The following is a 17852-nucleotide window of genomic DNA, read 5'->3' on the forward strand; positions in this document are numbered from 1 at the left end:
TCAAATATACCAAACAATGGGAGCCATAGCAAGGTTGCCCGTAAGCCACCGATAGTACCACGGCTTACTGGCAATCTCGGCTTACCGTTTCCGTCACCCGACATCCAGGTGTTGTTGGAGTTCCACATGCATGAGGAGCTACTCATGTTTTGAGGTGAAGCACACGCATGCCGCCCTCTCCCATTGGACCTCCATTTTGCCTTTGACCCGATTGACCACAAGGTGCTCCTTAAATGCTTGACTGAGGTCGCTGGGATCAGACGTATGGGTCTTCAATGGTTCACACCCTCCCATTATGCCACGTTTAGTACTTAATCTCAACGATCACCTGTAGAGACCCAAAAGCATCCTCGCCTTTTAATTCCTTTTTCTATTTCCATGGTCCTCTTGTCAAGCTAACGGGGCCTTACAACATTGTATGCAGCGCCTATGCTCTGATATATAGCTGCCCCTGCCACTTCATGAAGGCACTGATGGCCATTAGCAGGGGGCGGAGATCCAACAGCCCTCCTCTTTGAATGGACCTCACCTACGAGTCCCGCTCCCTGACCAATGAAAATAGAGAGAGAGAAGGGAGGGCAGGGGGGTGAATCTTTGAGTGCAAAACTGAATTGTATTAATATATCCCTGTACATTTACACGTCAGCCAGCCACTGCTTATCAATATGTGGCATTAGAGTTCCCCTCCTTCTAGACCACTATGTTGCACCCATCTCCTGATATAAGAGGGTGCCAGCACCCCTCCAGTGTTTCAGAAACACTGACCTGTTGGACAATATCAACAATTTCTCCATAGAGCAATCTGTACCTGCTATCAAAGGCAGAGATGGATCCTTTGTACTATTGATGGTGATTAATAACAGTGCAGCATACAAAATATTCCTGCCAAAAACGTAGATCAGTCTGATTGTTTGCCGAAATCCTGCTGTGGTATTGCCATGTTTCCAGTCACGCATGACCCAATGCAGAGACGTTTTCCATTAGAGTCTCTTGCTACACTGTGGCAGTCTGTGCCAAAGGTCATCGGAAAGTTTGTTTTTTTAGATAATGAATGTACTCTCCTTTTTGGTAAATGTTCCGCAATATACATTAGTGCTGAGTTCAAACAGGATAACAAGACAAAACCACATTTAACCACATGCCACAAATGAACAAGCCACACAAAGTGGTTTATGTCAAAAACAGTTTAATTAAACATTGGAGGAGTTTCGCTGACACACAAGAGTTTGTGGGCTATACTCTGGAAACCCATGGCCTGGCTGTTTCACCCTAAAATCATATGTTTAGGATCACCTCTGTACAAAACAGACCATAAGACGGCAAAAGGGATGCCGCCTCACAATTGGCACATAGAGAAAGGGGTCGACTGAACAAATAAGGCAGTGTGACCATGCAGGAAGGGTTCACTGTACAACAGGTAGGGTCTATCAAGTGTCAATCAGTCATCGCCCACCCCACTAACATAGAAAAATGTGTTTACTTGGCAACAGGCTTGTCTTCCTGCAGCCACCTGCATTACCCACCCAACATGAACCCACGCCTGCCTTGTAAGGCACTGTAGAAAAGTAGCTGCCATTCACCACCGCGTTTGGCTGCCAACGTTCTACTAGTGGCAGCGCACAAATGCACCAATGCCACCTGCCAACAGTTAGTGGTAGTTGCACGCATTCTGTTAACAATTAAGAACCATTCTACTGGCCCCTACCACCACTCTACTGACACATGCCCACATTCGTTTCACAGCTGGCACTACTGTATTGGTGAGTGTCAACATTTTACTGGTGCCAGGCTCAATTCTCCTGGCACATGCGAAACCTCTACTGGCAACTGCCAAACATCTAGCCAAAGCTCCCAATAGCCTGTGGGCATCTGCCAGCATATGCATGGTACCTGCAAACATTCCAGTTGAACATTCTAGCGCGCAGCTGCTCGGTGCTTCCAACAATCTGGTGGCAGATTCCAACATCCTACTCACAGCCGCCAACCTTTTTCTGGCAATTGCCAGTATTCTTGTGCAGGATGTCAACATTCTGCTGCCGGTTGTTAAGATTCTAGTGGTGGATGGGAACATTTTATTGGGGCTTGACCACATTCTATTCAAGTGTGACAAGCAGAGATGGAGATAGAGAAAAGACTGTGAAACAGGAAGTGGAATGCTCTGATAAGCTGTGTGCTGCAGGCTTGGGTATGGAGTGCAGAGCTTTTTCCAGGTATCACGTGGTATTAGCAAGCACGCAACATAGTTATGTTGTGTGGGGTTTGTAAATTGCACCTCAGCCATTTACACAACCTCGTGGCACGTTCCCTTCAAGCTCAAAAAGGCTGATGCAGTGGTTTCTGAAGTGTAAACATTGAGTTACTTGCGCATGTGGACTATAGAGACAGATAGCAACCCGGAAGACATTATCGGATTGCCCAAGTTCTTCATCATCTCAGGGGGTTTTACTAATTGCGCTGACATCACATAACAGATGGATAGACTTTAGGACAAAGGGGCACCCTCAGTATCCCAAGATGGATATTTCTGCGTGAAGAAGTGATGGTGGTTTGAAGGTCTTAGTTGGGCAGTGTGGTAGTGGGTGTCTACGCGTCTGCTGAGCAGAGCTCCCATGTTTCCTGTGGCACGTGTGAGGAGGCCATCCGGTGCTGTCTTTGCTTGGAATTCTGGGGCTTGTCGTTCTTCAGAATGTTTAAAGGGAAAGAACAAATACAAGGGAAGAAACCAGATTGGAGTACCTTCCCACGCATGCCCATGGGAATCTTGAGCGCTCTGTTGGGAAGCAGTAAGATTACAGCCAACAGTAACTCACTCATTTAACAGCAGAACAGTGGTGGCAACTGCACAAAATCCATTTATTGGCAACACAAGTGGCAAAAAACAGCAACTGATACTTGATGTACTCAGGAGGTGCACACACTCAATCCTCTCCTCTAAGGATTGTGGAGAAAGTATCCTGAAATGACTCCTCTTTTAGAAACATCACAATTGCTTTCAGGTGCAGCCTTTGGCACTAGCTCTGAACACAGAATCGGGGAGGGACTCTGAGACTGCGCACTGCTCAATCGCAGCCTACTGTTCCATCATGTTATCTTACTTGGCAAATAGCAGACCTTCATTTACCAGGCACCAATCTTCTGAGACTGCCCTCTGCTGAACAGTCTAGTGTGCCGTCATGTGATCTCACCCACCAAACGGCAGACCTCCATTTACCAGGCACAAATCTTCTGAGACTGCCCTCTGCTGAATCGCAGCCTACTGTGCCATCATGTGATATCACCCGCCAAATGGCAGACCTCCATTTACCAGGCACCAATCTTCTGAGACTGCCCTCTGCTGAATCGCAGCATACTGTGCCGTCATGTGATCTCACCCGCCAAATGGCAGACCTCCATTTACCAGGCACCAATCTTCTGAGACTGCCCTCTGCTGAATCGCAGCCTACTGTGCCGTCATGTGATATCACCCGCCAAATGGCAGACCTCCATTTACCAGGCACCAATCTTCTGAGACAGCCCTCTGCTGAATCGCAGCCTACTGTGCCGTCATGTGATCTCACCCGCCAAATGGTAGACCTCCATTTACCAGGCACCAATCTTCTGAGACAGCCCTCTGCTGAATCGCAGCATACTGTGCCGTCATGTGATCTCACCCGCCAAATGGCAGACCTCCATTTACCAGGCACCAATTAGCATTTCTTGCCTCAACGGCGATCAGTTGCGGCTGGGCCTGGGTCTTCCTTTGGCAAACAAAACCTCTTCTTTCCTTACAAACTGCCTGTGCAAGGGGGTGACCTTACCTGACAGAGGGCTAACAAAAACACCTTGGCTACAAACTACAGTCAGCAAATGCTTCTAAAAATGTACCAAGCACCTCACTAGAACATGCAAATGGTCATAATTCATCTACAGTATCACTTAGTTGGCTCTTTTTTAAAAAAAAATTAACCGGTCACTTTTGGGTAGAATTGTTGTTAAGATTTCTTCATAAATTATTATCCCTCCTGAACCCTCCCCCTGATCCCCCTCCTCCGGAAAGGCAAGCTGATGGAGGCAAACCCTGTGAGGATAGTTCACCAGACTTTGCACCCGTTGGATTCTCATGGAGATGGGGCCAGTGGCTACTTTCTTCTGTCTCCTTGGAATGCACCTTGGCACACATTTTAGTTAATGGGCGGTTGTGAGGGGCTAGTTTATTATGTATATACAATACCCCTAGATATAGAAAAATGGGATTTGTCTCTTACAGAAACAGTAACACGTCTTGATGCAGCATTGAAATCGTTCTGCATTTGCATCGGTACATTTGCATCTGTGCCTTTACATCAGTTTTGCTCGGTTTTCACCAGCTGTAACAAAAAGGATAAAGGCGGGGGGTGGGGGGGTTGTTGGGGGAAGCCCCCCTTTTTTAAAATAAAGAAATGGTGCACTTATGCAAACACCCTGATGCAAATAAAGACATGTAACACATATGTAAAGATATAGAACCGCAGAAACATGCAGGGGCCTGTCAGAGGTGGTAAGATAGCTCAGCAGGTTGAGCGTTTGCTTCTGCAATCTGTGTGTGATACGCAGGTCGCAGGTTCCAAACCCAGCAAGGCCAACTCAAAGTTTCATCCTTCCGAGGTCGATAAATGAGTACCAACTTTGCTTGGGATGGTTAACGTATGTAAATATGTTCTATGTACAGCGCTTAGGCGTAAGCGCTATATAAATGACATCAGTTTCATGTACAAAGCGTTTTTCCAATGGGCATTTCCCATTCAAAAACGATTTTGTAAATCAGGCCAATGATATTCAAAGTAGATCTTCGAGGGAGATTTACTAGTCACGATGTGAAATACTGGCCACCGCTTTCTCCAAATTCAGCCGAGCTGCCCGCCACTACGCCCTCAGCAAGCCTGCATGCAAGCAGTCTGTCTCTTTTTCCCCAGTAGCCTATGATTGGTAAGTGACTAGGAGTCTTTGAAATCTAGAGGCTATTCAGAAGTGAAGCACGCCACAAAGAAATTACTAAGACAGGCGTGATTTCTTCAGGATAAAACAAAAGAGAAGAACCAGTTTGGATGAAATCTTATGACAAAATGTGAGGCCGAAAAACTGAAATCGATTCCCGTTCCCAAACTATGTCAGAGTCACTATGATGGTGGGGCTGGCCAGATTTAGTCAGAAGAACTTTTCTGACAAAATGGCCGACCAATCAAGAGAGACACTTGGGATGAGGAGCATGGACCTCCATTAAGAAGAGATCGAAAGAATGGAGCAAATTAGAGTGCAAGCTGAGCAATAGAGTGCAAGCTGAGCAACAGAGTGCAAGCTGAGCACAGGCCAACATGTGATCAGGTCAACATGGATGTGTAGCATAAGAGCAAATGGAACATACACTGATCGACATATTAGGGCTGACATGGAGGGCAGGTTGAACCGGAACATGTCGAAATAGAGGAAACGTTGATCTGGAGGATAGGCCGCGTTTGGGTGCAGGCCGAAGATAGCACCGGTGGAAGTGGAGGGCGGGCCTTTCTACTCATCCTCAAAACTAGATGAAGAAGCTGAGATCAGGTCATTTCAAATAATGAATTGTGGCACGTTTGTGTCGCAAAGTAAGCCGGCAAAGCACCAGCAAACTAGTACCTTCCAACCCCCCCAAAAAAACATACTCAAGCCATAAGTGCCAACTCTCGTTGCACAATAGAACATGACACTTCTCTATTGACAGGAGGGGGGAGGGACACTATTCCGGTGGAGTTATGAGACCACCATTATTCTGGCTTGATCCAACCGGTATTTCAAGTGATGACGTTTTTTTGCTCGCCTTCTTAATTTGTGTGTCCACTGTTGAAGACTTCCCATTTTTCGCAGTATGAAATGATATGATTGGGTATTTATTTATTTATTTATTTATTCATGCAGTATGCTATTGAGCCGCTGCGTTCTCGACTGTGCGGCAGTACCCCAGCTATTCCACACTGTTCTTTCCCTTAAATCCGCATTGCGGCCTAAACCATCCGTGTAAGCGCCCAGACTGGGAACCAGAGGGGCAAGACGCCCTGTGCACAGAATAGCCACCTTCAAGTGCCATTCACTGGCCAAGCGTGCTCTCCGCAAACAACTTATGCGCCCACCCGAACATTCATGTTAAACTACCCGCTGTGACTCTTGCCCCGCCCTGGCTCTTAAGTATTTCTGTTTCACCTCTTAGGAGTTGCGCCTTCTGCCGCTTCTAATCTGGACGCCCTTCGCAGCGTTTTGCGCCTGAGCTTTTCCGAATGGTCATGAAATAAAGGGGTAGGCGGAGACACGCCTGGGTTTTGTTTCTGTGTTGGCCGCATGGTACTCTGTACAGGTTTTTGGTGCAGTTTTCATGCAGCCACGCAGCAACAGTGTGAAGGTGAATGGCAAGGAAAGCCTAAACCAAAACAAGGCCAACTGGCCCTTACAGGACATGAACTCATGCTGACGGCCTAAAGAAACGCCCAGCTAAGATTCTACCCCTTGTGTGTCTCCTGTTAAATATAAGGCAGTGATACGCAACACTGTAGTGGGAAAAGAGGTGCACAAATGAACATAAACGGCACGTCATGTATACACCCCTGACCTGCACAATTCCAATAATGGTGGTTGACGCCTAAATAAATTCACAAAAAAAGTGTTACATATTCTTCATCTCTCCCCATCCAGCCAGGAGGCACTGCTGGCGGGAACAACAGACAGATCGGTTTACAAACTCAAATACAAAATGATATATTGAAATAGTCCAGCCACGTTCCTCCTCGGCCGGGCTCAATAGAGTTCTTCGCACCGAAAGAGATGAGGAAATTGGAAAATACTTCTAAGTGTCAAAACAGCAGAGGTCGCTGCTGCACTCACGATGGCCACTAGGTGGCAGTGTTGTTCTTTAAACCTGAACCAGGCCTCGGGGAGTTTCCTGCGCCCATGTTGTTGTGTTCTCTAGCCGGGCCCGAAATCTCATCACCGCCTCCAAAACTCACTGAATAAATAATAAAAATGTTAAGAAAAAGCGAGGAGTGGTGTTTTCCTGACACAAGCTGGTTTGCTCCCCTTGGCAGACTTGTTTCAGTGGTTTGTGTTCTTTGCTTGTGTTTTTTCGTTGACAGTTTCCCGCGCTGCAGCTGGAATAAGCTTGTGTTCTTCTGTCCCCGAAAAGCTCCAGCAGGACGGCTGAGTTCAGGCAACCAGGGTCTTCTTATCCGGACCTTAAAATAGAGCAACAAAAAAATACTGAATTTACAACCCCAAATTGCGACAAATTAATAAACACAATAGAGAGCGTTGGTAGCAACACAAGCAAATATACACGTATCCATGTATTTATCAGAGGTTTTGCTTTAGAGTAATGCGGAATGCGGTTGAAACAGTGAGAGGGAGAGCAGGCAGTAGTTTAAGCAGTTTATGTCCATATCATCTGTAACTATGAAACCTGTCATGCGGCCAATGCCTACAGGCTCGGTGCGCTCCATAAATGAATAAACAATACCATACAACAAACAATACAATACCTACCTACATTAGAGAAACCAAAACCCACACCCCAGACACGCCCACGATTCAGCTAAGCTCCGCCCTGGCCACGCTCACATTTTTTTTTTAGAGCACATCTTCCAAGAAAAAAGTGTAAGAAAACAAGGCCGTTTTTCCCCAAGCTAACAATTGCAATAGAAACAGGAAACCCTGGCAAATGGGTCAACTTTTGTTTTCTTCCTCGCTAGACTTCTCAATGCATTTCTTTCCCTTTAAAAAGGGAATGCACCGTTATGCACATTTTTCCGCACTCGGCCGACATGTCCAGGCATCCTTGCAGACGTAGGGCGATCAGACGTTCAGGTTTTCCAGGGACAGTCCCGGGAAATCCCCCTCCATCCCGGGGTCCGAGAGTTTTTTTAATTTTCCAAACCCGTTCTGGGATTGGAAGGGTGGGTGGCTACGGTCCCGGTTTTTGCAGGGACCTGATTTCGAAAAATCCCCGAAATCGGGCCGGGAGCGACTCTACCTGTGCATTAATGGGGGCGTGAATGCCTTTCACGGCCCCATTTCCTTCCCTTCCTCCACCCCGGCGCTCTCCTCCAATGAGAGGAGTGTGCCTGTGCGCACTTGCCCCGCAACAGGCCAGCGACATAGAAGTGGGACTACAGTTTTATTTGTGTTTACTTCAGTCCTACTTCTAGTTCTATGGCCTGTCACATGTTTTTTTTGTATCTGGTCACCCTATGCAGAGGGGCATTGTTTATATACATTCTATATAACTTGACAACGAGACCACTGGGTTTTCAGGGTCAATCGTGTAACATTCAGTGCAAAATACCATGAGCCCGATTGCATGGTGTTCACGCTCAGGCAGTAGTTTGCCTAATGCAGGAATGTTTACGCCTCATTTATGTCTCATTTATATAGTGGTGTCGGAGACTCCATGCTCTAACCCAGAGACCCGGAGAAGAGCATAAAAACCCTGAGCCTGTGGGCCAAACCCAGAGGTTAGGCAGGTATGGGTCTAAGTGGGATAAAACATTGGGGGGGTGGGGAGGGGGCGCTAGTGCTGCCGGCTCTCAACAATGATGGTCACCAACTCCTCCCGTTGTTATCAACTCCTCCTTTGCACAACTTCCTCTCCCCATCCTGTCAATAAATCCTCCTTAATGCGCCTGGCATCGCCTTCCAACACTCCTCTACTGCCTCTCGCAACCACACACTCCAAAAACCCACACCACTTAACTGACGACTCTGGGTTTTTACAGCGCTCTCACTCCCCCCTCTGGGTTGGGCTTCGCGTGAGTGGATGCACCTGTGTGAGTTAATTACTGAGGGGTTCCGCTTGGTTGACTACGATTGCCTCAGGTGTGTTTAGCAAATCATACAGTGGTGGGCAAAACTTTAAAATAAACAGTCTTCCATTTTGGAATTCAACCCAGATTGGTGTGGGTCGGAGCATGCCAGATTTCTGGTTCTGTGATCTACATGTGGAAAGGAGTGTTGGATGTCCTGCATGTAAGCACTTTGAATGGGATTATATTTCGATTTGAGGTACTGGTATTCTCCTGTGTGCTCCTGGCTCTCCCAGGATATGACCCAGGCGTGTCGGGTATGGATTGTCAGCAAACCTCTTTTGGAACAAAACAATAAGGCACATGGGTACTGGAATGTGGGGTAAGACGCCTTGCTGTATAGATGAATAGCTCACTGGTTAAGTGATCACCTCTGAAACGGGGCACACCTGTATTTCACCAGTTCAAGACCCAGTGCCACTGGCTCAGATCTTCATCCTGCTTAGGTTGATAAACTGAGTACCAGTGGATTGGGTAATAATAACAGATGGTATTACAGTGCTTAGAGGCGGGAGTAATTTTACATAAACCTCTTCATGAAACATCTGGCATAATGTGCTGTATGATAAGTAGTTGAAATCATTCCTTTCTGACATATTTTTAGGTGACAAAGGTACAGAAGAGATCAATGTCAGTAACCTGAGGAAACTCTCAGACTGACTGAATGAAAAGGGATGGTTTCTGTTGCCCTGTTCTGAATTAAAGGCAGACTATTCTCATGAAGGAAAGTTACAGGCCCTCATGGAGAGGAATTCAATGCGTCAACTCATCCTCATATGGTGCACAGCAAAATGTTTCCGGGGTAATAATGATCATTTGATGTTTCATATAGTGCTTCAAACCATACTAGAGTCTTTCAGTTTCTAAGCACAATATTTGCTGTCACCATTACTCTTCGCTCATGATAGCCTTTGAAATTTGCTCCATTCCCTTCTGGGCTTTAACTTCTCCAATTTGTTGTTTTCTTTTGGGTGAACAGTATGTTCAGTCAATGTACAGGTACTTCTTAGAAGAACGAACACACACACACACCTACTCATTCACCCAATAGTCACTCACTCATACACCTTCTCTTGCGTCCACTCTCACTGCATTCTCCACACAGGCACACACACACACACACAGAACATTCAAACACATACTATCACATTCATACTCATTCACCCACCAGTCACACGCTCATAAACCTTCTCTTACATCCACTCTCACTGCATTCTTCACACAGGCACACAAGCATTCCCCCACACACCCAGAACATTCAGGAACACACTATTACGTTCATACTCATTCATCCACTAGTCACTCACTCAAACACCTTCTCTTGCATTCACTCTCACTGCATTCTCAACACAAGCACACGACCCCCCACCCACCCAGAACATACAAACACACACACACTATAATACTTCTCATTCACCCACAGCTCACTGACCCAAAGCACACACACACATACATCTGACATGCAAAACACACATCACATTTTAAAAGAAAAACTTTGTACCTGTCTTTCCAGCTTCACTCCAGGCCACCCTCGACTCCTCGTGCTGCTCACAAACAGGAACCAGGAAGCTGGGAGAGGTTCCTGGTTCCTGTATATGCGCTGCGAGGAAGTCAGAGAAGGGGTTGGAGCTGAACATGGCATGCAACACGTGCCACATCAGCTCAACCCCTACTGAGCACCTCCTTCTCACTCTGCAAGCCCCAGCCCAGCCTTCACCCTGATGGGTGAGGACTGGGCTGGCCTCCTCCCCCAGATATGGTGTGGCTCCCGCGCTATGCCAGTAAAGCTCGATTTATAGCACCTCCATCTTCCAGGGGCCAATACATGGACCCAAGTGCAGGTGGTATATGTCTGAGTTTCTGCTGCAGAACAGCCTTATTTTGAATTACTTGCAATTTCTGCACCAAGGCTTAAGGTAGCCCCGGATACATGCTGTTAGAATAGTGAATATGGGACAGCACAATCTACAGTGTAATAAAACAAATGTAAAAACAAACATTAAGATGAAGATATTATACTACCGTGGTCTGCACAATAGTTTTCCTCCAGAAATTATGCTGCATAATTTAAATGTACTACCAGTATTATAATATACTAGCTGTTCACGGCGGGATATACGCAGTTCTAGCATCTCTTAAAGGTCAATATCGGTCGGTATTTCATCAGGTCACTTCTGTCACCCTTCTTAAATATCGTAATTACCACTGATAGCTTCCAGGAAGGGGGCTTAGGTCCCTGTGACTTATTAATGGCTATTGAAAAGGCTAAACATATAGGAACTGTCTTCTTTTGAATTTTAAAGGCATGCTTGTATCAGATGGAATGAGAGGTATTCATGGTATAAGGATTACACGGGCCTCTATGATGTGTCTTTGTAGATGCATAATTGTCAACCTTGTTCATTGCAGAGTCCCTGTGATGGCATAAGATTGTGTAGTAGCATAATTACAGCACCCATTTTCAGTTTTAGCTTGTGAGGAGGCATTCATCCTACAGTATTTCGATCTTTAGAGACTGAAACATTGAGCCGGTTATTAACTCTTCATGGACACTGGAACCGCCGTGCCCTGTGTGAAGAGCAGTGGGGATGGAAAGAAGTAACTTGAAATTATTCTGAATGTTTGCGATAGTGGAATGTGAAGGTGACCGCGTAAAACCATGCTCATTCTGTTTGTTAGAATTATAGCTGTTGTTGCAATGGACAGGCACACAGTGGTGCACTTTGCCATTTGGACAGCAGAGGGCAACCTAACACTGATCAATTGCATCAGCTGATTACGGAAGCATACCTAAACATTTTATGTATATAGCTAGATAGATATGTAGAAAGATCTTCTCCATGTTGGTGTTCGAGTCTCCTGTTGTGAGTAGTTTTGCCATTTTTCTAAGGTATAGAAAACTCTATGGTGATGGATTTTAACAGCTGCTTTATTTACTTTATTGATTTCACTTGCCCAGCATCACAGCAGCAGGATACATGGCGTTTCACGTTCTTTTGATGCCACAATACAATAAGTGTCAAGCACTACTTGCCGTCAGACCTATATTCATTTTCTGTCTTTCAAAAGTCCCCATTGATTGGATTTAAAGTAGAACTACATAACACAACATACTTGCTATTTATGTGCAAGGTGTGCTGTCTTCAAATGCCCACATTCCCATCCCAGCGGCATGCCGACTTGCAACCTGTGGGGCCACTTTACAGAAACTTTGCACCAATTCAGGTGCACATTTCCATGGTGGTAGCACTAGGAAAAACAAATCTTAACATCAAGGAACAGGTGAATTTTGTGTGCTCTACGCAAAGAATTGAATTTGGTCTTGCAACTCGCTCTCACCCACTATATACGTGTGAATTAAAATGGCTCTTTTTATTGAATTTCTGAACTATAATCCTCCTATTACTGAGATCCAACAATTCAACCCTAACTCTAGTGTACCTAAACCACCATGACTGTATTTATGTTATTGTCTTAATTCCTTTAGCCTCCCCCTTTTCGTCTTGTTTCTGTGCTGCTTGCGTCATGTCTGCCTTGCTATCTGTTTGATGTATTCCTATATATTTATCAATAGGTCGAGTCACTAATGCCTTATTTTATCAAAACAGATTAAAATCTGTATATAACAATTAAACAATCCCTCCACCACTTGTCTAGTTGGTGACTGGATCCTCTCTCTGTCTCCTCATATGTGAACATCCTCCTTCTTCCCTTTCACACCTGAAGAAGTTACCAGAGTTGTTTGCTCCATGAAGGTCTCTTCTAATCAAGTCTACCCTTGCTCATCCATGACCATCAAGGATAACATCGGCTCACTTGCCCCTGCTTTCACTGATTTCTGCTATCACTCTTTTGCACTGGATCTTTCACCTCCCCCTTAAGCACTCCCTTGTGCGTCCACTCCTGAAAAAAACATCCTCTAATCCTACTTGCCTTGGCAGCTACCACCCTATTTCCATTCCCCCCTTCCTGGAAAAGTGGCTTGAGAAGCTGGCCTTGCCCCAACTCAACTAATACACTGAACTTGTTGGTGGTTCTCCACGACCATTAAAATGGATTCCGAGCATCAAAAGGCACAGAAACTGCTCTTCTGAACGGTGTGAAGAAATGCTCCTTGTTTCTCTGGACTCCAACTCCCCAGCTGTCCTTATCCCTCCAAATCTCTCCTCTACCTTTGATACAGTGAACTATTACATCCTCATACAAAGGCTCCACAATACCCTTGGTATCTCGGAATGGGCACTGGACTGGCTGACCTCTTTCCTCACCAACCGTTCTTCCCAACTCATACTGGGCACCTTCTCCTCTCCTACTTCCTTCTCCACCTGTGGTGTCCCCCAAGGCTCTATACTCTTCCCCCTGACTCTTTAACATCTACCTTGCTCTCCTTGCATGCCTCATCTCCCCTTTCTCTTCCAACTTCCAGTGTTACGCAGATGACACACAGCTCTTTTTCAAACTCCCTGCTGACCCACATGCACCCTCCATCATCCATGACTGCCTATCTGCCATCCAGTCCTGGTGCACTTCCAATGATTTATGCCTCAAGGCCAGCAAAATGGAGATCATTCCCATCAGGACCCCTGCTCTCACCTTCACCACACTGGCCTTCCCCCATGGGCTCTCCTCTGGCGTCATCAAATGAAGCCAGAAACCTTGGAGTCATCTTCGACTCTTCTCTCTCCTCCCTCCCTCACACTAAGGACATTGCCAAGAAGTCCCACTTTCAGCTCTTCCTTCTCAAAGGAATTTTACTTTTTCTCACTTTCCCTCAGAGGCTCAATGTGACCCAAGCCCTGGTTTTCTCTAGGCTTGACTGCTACAATAGCCTCCTGCTGAATGTACCATCTTCCCCTCTGCGACTCCCCAGTAGCTAATCCAGAATAGGACAGTGAGGCTTATCCTTGGCCTTAATACCAGGGCTGCATCTTTCCTGCACTAAAAAGTCTTCACTGGCTCCTGGTTGCTGCATGGATTCAAATCAAATTCCTATGCATCATCCATAAGGCTGTCTGGGCCCGGGGACTACACTATCTTCAACTTTAGCTTACTAAATACTCTCCCTCTAGACCAATACATTCCTCTGCCACCAACTCTTTCTGTGTAAAGCATTTTTCTAAACAGAAGGCGGGGGGTTGTTCACTTTCCTCAGCGGGCTCTTCCTCCCCCTCGCCCTGCTCCTTGAGCTCCTTGAGCAGGATCTTCTCAAATTCCGGAAACTCCATAAAACCTTCCTCTTTCCCTCCTCCATCCCTTCTTCTCTCCTCTGCTAATTCCACAGTTGCTAAATCGGTGTCTTGGGCCCTTATGCAACCTCGGCCCTGACCTCCCACACCAATTCTGCCCAGCTCCTGTCTATCCACAGCACTTGCATCTGCACTCCCTCAGCCATGGAGTTTTGCACTTATAGTTCGCATTGACCAGTCCTTTTAGCACTCAACATTCCTAGCACTTCATCTGTGGCTCACCAATGAGCTCGTACTCCTTGCCACTTACCCCCTCTTCCCTCTTCTTTGCTGCACTTGCACATTCTGAATACTCACAAGGCAGTAGGTTCATCCCTTCTACCTTTTCCCCCCACTGCTCTTAAATATTGTTTTTTTTTAATGTATTCTCGTACCCTTGTTCCCTCCCTACCCTGTGGGCGCTTTGAAACAGTATTTTCTTATTGTATAAGTGCCTACCAAGCAAACAATAAATAAATAAATATCCTCTATTTTTATGGTTCCTGTCTCCACTGATTGCCTTAACTGTGTTGCATCTTTCTCAAAAGGGTGTCTTCCACTGTATCCAGACCCAACACCCCAGTCACACCCAATAAACAAGGACAACTGTGGGACTTGCTCCCTCAATCCCAACTGGGACGCCGAGGGCCATCATCTTTTTCTGTGTAACTGCATTTTCAGGTATTTCAGTTTCTGTGGCTAGTTCTCTATTTTCTTTTAAGATTGCACTCACTTTTCTCTACATCTCTGTCGGTACCAGAATCATTTGGACTGTCTTTCGCAGAAGGTCTGGTAGTGGATGATACAGCCTCCCTCGATCCTGGGAACCGAGTGAGGCAGAGACACGGAGCGCTGCATAGTGGGGTTGCAGAAAAGATGGGGGCCACATGCCTGCTGCATGACTCCCCCAATGTCCTAGGCTTACCGTACACAGGTGAGCACCTGAGCCTTGGATCAAATAGTTAAAATCTTGAACACATGGAAATAGAAATAGAAAGCATACTAGATGTGTATGGCCCACTTTGTGCCTACCACTGTTCCTCTTTCAAAACAGGCAACTAGGCAAAAATGGAACTGGTGCCTCGCTCTCAAGAAATCGCAAACACAAAGAAAGGACTGCCATCTTACTCAGCTGCATTCAAGGTATGGGGAATTCAGAAAGACCACCTAGTATAGGAGGATTGCAACTGTTGAGGCCCATTAAACCTCAATTAGTGTGCCAGCTAACGATTCCTTTGTTGCTATCCGCCCAAAATTGCAAAGATTAGTTTCTCTCGTTCAGCCACCATCAACATTACCAAGGTTAGCGGGATTGCCCAAACTACGCCACCCATTGCTACCATGCAGTTTATCCCATACAGACCATGACTTAGTCAGCATAGGTACGGTTTAGACCCACTAGTCCTACGTCTACCACCATAGGGCGTGGGTAGTCATATGACACCTGAATAAATATTAACAATAATATCACATTGTAATGTGGTACCCCAGGCCAGGCACCCCCTGCTCCTGGGAGCTATGGTGAGGGTTGTTGTTGTCGCCATATGTTTCATGGCTCTCCCCTGCTGACCCCAGAGCACTGGAGGACACTGTCAGCCTTGCTGGGATCATAGCCTGTGCCTTGCAGGGTTGAGCGCAGATGCAGGGGCAATTACATGACTCTCTCTCCTATCTTACTTAACTAATATATTGACCATGTGTTATTTTCAAAAGCACTGAAATCCTAAACTTTACTAATGCTTCCAGCGCCCTATCACTCCAATTCCAATGAAACAAATTTGACTTGTCAATCATAGACCTGTTGCTCTCCACCCATTGCAGGTTTTTCCCTTGCCTCCACGACAGTTGCCCAACTTCCCTGAGATACCCTCTAACGCCCGCCCACTGCCTCGGTCCTCAGTCCTAACATGCCCTATTAAATGAATCCTCAAATAATTTAGATGGCCCAATTTCTAATGCTACTTATTCTGGTCACCCCCACCTAAATTCCGACAGGCCAATCTACACGAGATCTGTGAACTGACCTGGAAAAAATGGGATCAGCAAAGTTTACTGTAAAATACCCACAGTACATAACATTCTAGAACTTGATAAAGATGCTAAAAAATACAGTCATGAACAACCAGCCAGAGACTCTCATTGCCGACACATACCCAAGCTTAATAGTAGGTGCCACTAAAACCAATCACCTATTCTTTGCGTTCCACCCTGACAAATGGTTTGACACTTGTACAAGCTACCTATAAGTCAGGATGATCTGAGATTCGAGGGGCAAGGGCACACATTCGGTACATGAGACAACTTCAATTTTCATTGAAACCACACTATAAACATTTTCTTTTCACCCACAGTGACATAATGAAAGCATCTGAATAAATTGTCCACAGCATAGAATGAGCAAGGAAGAGTTTACATCCACTTCCTAGCAAACCGACTTGTTGGTGCAACGTAACCCGCGAACCTCTCTGTGCTGGCAAATTCAACATTTGAGACCACCCGACTCCCCTGTAGATCTCCTCTGTATGATGTTGTAGAGGTGTAGTCAAGTACCCCCACTAAAAGCTGCACCCCCATGTTCCCTATACGTTGGGAGCCAGAAATTGAGACACGTGCAGTACCAGTGAGGATGCTTGTATCGCAGAAAATCCCGTGAACAAGGTATCCATTGAGAAAACCCTATATGCATTCACAAAGAAGTTCCGGAAGACATGTGAAAAGGAGTGAAAGAGAAGACCGGTGACGTCATGCAGAGTAGAGTTTACGTACGTAGAAAAGATGCACGAGGCAAAAGAACAGACGTTCTATAAGATCTGAAGATGAGGTGGTAAAGGTGAGCAACATTTCGGGCTCGAGATGAAGATGCTCATGCTATAGAAACGCGGAAGAAAATTCTACATCAGTTTACACTTGTAGAGACGCAGTAACGCAAGTAGACAAAGTGATCTTAAGGCTGGCTACGTAGTGAATAGTTGCAGCGATGCACCAATGTATAATACATAGGAATGTATAGAACCTGGATATTTCACAGTGAACTTTAAGCAAGGCTTGAAACCCTGTGATTGGAAAGAGTTTTCAGTGTGGCCTAGTTGGAAAATAATGGAGGGCGAAGGAGAAATTCAAGAAAGGCTTGGCTGGCCCAGCACCAAGAAGTCGAGGCCACCGTGAGCCTGGCTGTCCATCAAGTAGTTACATGAACGAGAGAAAGAAACAAACTTCTGTTTGCAGTGAAATGGAAAAACACTGAAGGCATCAAAAGTTCATCATTTAATAGAATTAAATGCTGCAAAGAGCTTGAGAATGTTGCCTCCAAGTCTAAAATAGCCTACTGTGATTTTTTGACTGCCATTTGCCTACTGAACTAGCCTACTGTCTCATCTACCAGCCCCCTGCCAACCCCCACTCTCACCATGCTGCCCAAAGGCAGCTACAGGATCTTGCACAAGATCTCTAGCCCCCTCCCAAACACCATCACCACATTAGCCGCCCTTGCACTCACCCTTTCCACTCTCTATCCCATCAACAAACACACCAACGTCACCAGCATGCCCTCACTACCACATCACAGCACACCAGCTCTCCCTCTTCTCGCCATTGTGTCCACTCGCACTCCCACGCTGACTCTCCAACACTCTCCCACTGCTTCCCCATGCTCACTCAACCACAGACGCACCAGGCTCAGAACATGCACCCAACCACTCGACATCAGCTGCCACCCCACAGCTACTGCACTCCGTAATCAACACCTAGGATCACGCTCCACCCACATTAGCATCATACACAATGTTTGTAC

At 46.1% G+C, this 17852-nt stretch overlaps 1 protein-coding gene across 1 annotated transcript in view; it reads right to left on the reverse strand.

The window, feature by feature from the left end:
- Window positions 1-1169: 1169 nt before the first annotated feature.
- Window positions 1170-17852, reverse strand: part of NKAIN1 (sodium/potassium transporting ATPase interacting 1) — a 536625-nt gene continuing 519942 nt past the window's right edge. Inside the window, exon 7 of the mRNA XM_069623039.1 lies at window positions 1170-7214. Within this exon, the coding sequence (XP_069479140.1) occupies window positions 7205-7214 (10 nt within the window). The 3' untranslated portion in view covers window positions 1170-7204. The remainder of the gene's footprint in view (window positions 7215-17852) is intronic.

The sequence above is a fragment of the Ambystoma mexicanum genome, chromosome 11 (assembly GCF_040938575.1).
Source record: "Ambystoma mexicanum isolate Mex_15411 chromosome 11, UKY_AmexF1_1, whole genome shotgun sequence".
Classification (NCBI taxonomy): domain Eukaryota; kingdom Metazoa; phylum Chordata; class Amphibia; order Caudata; family Ambystomatidae; genus Ambystoma; species Ambystoma mexicanum.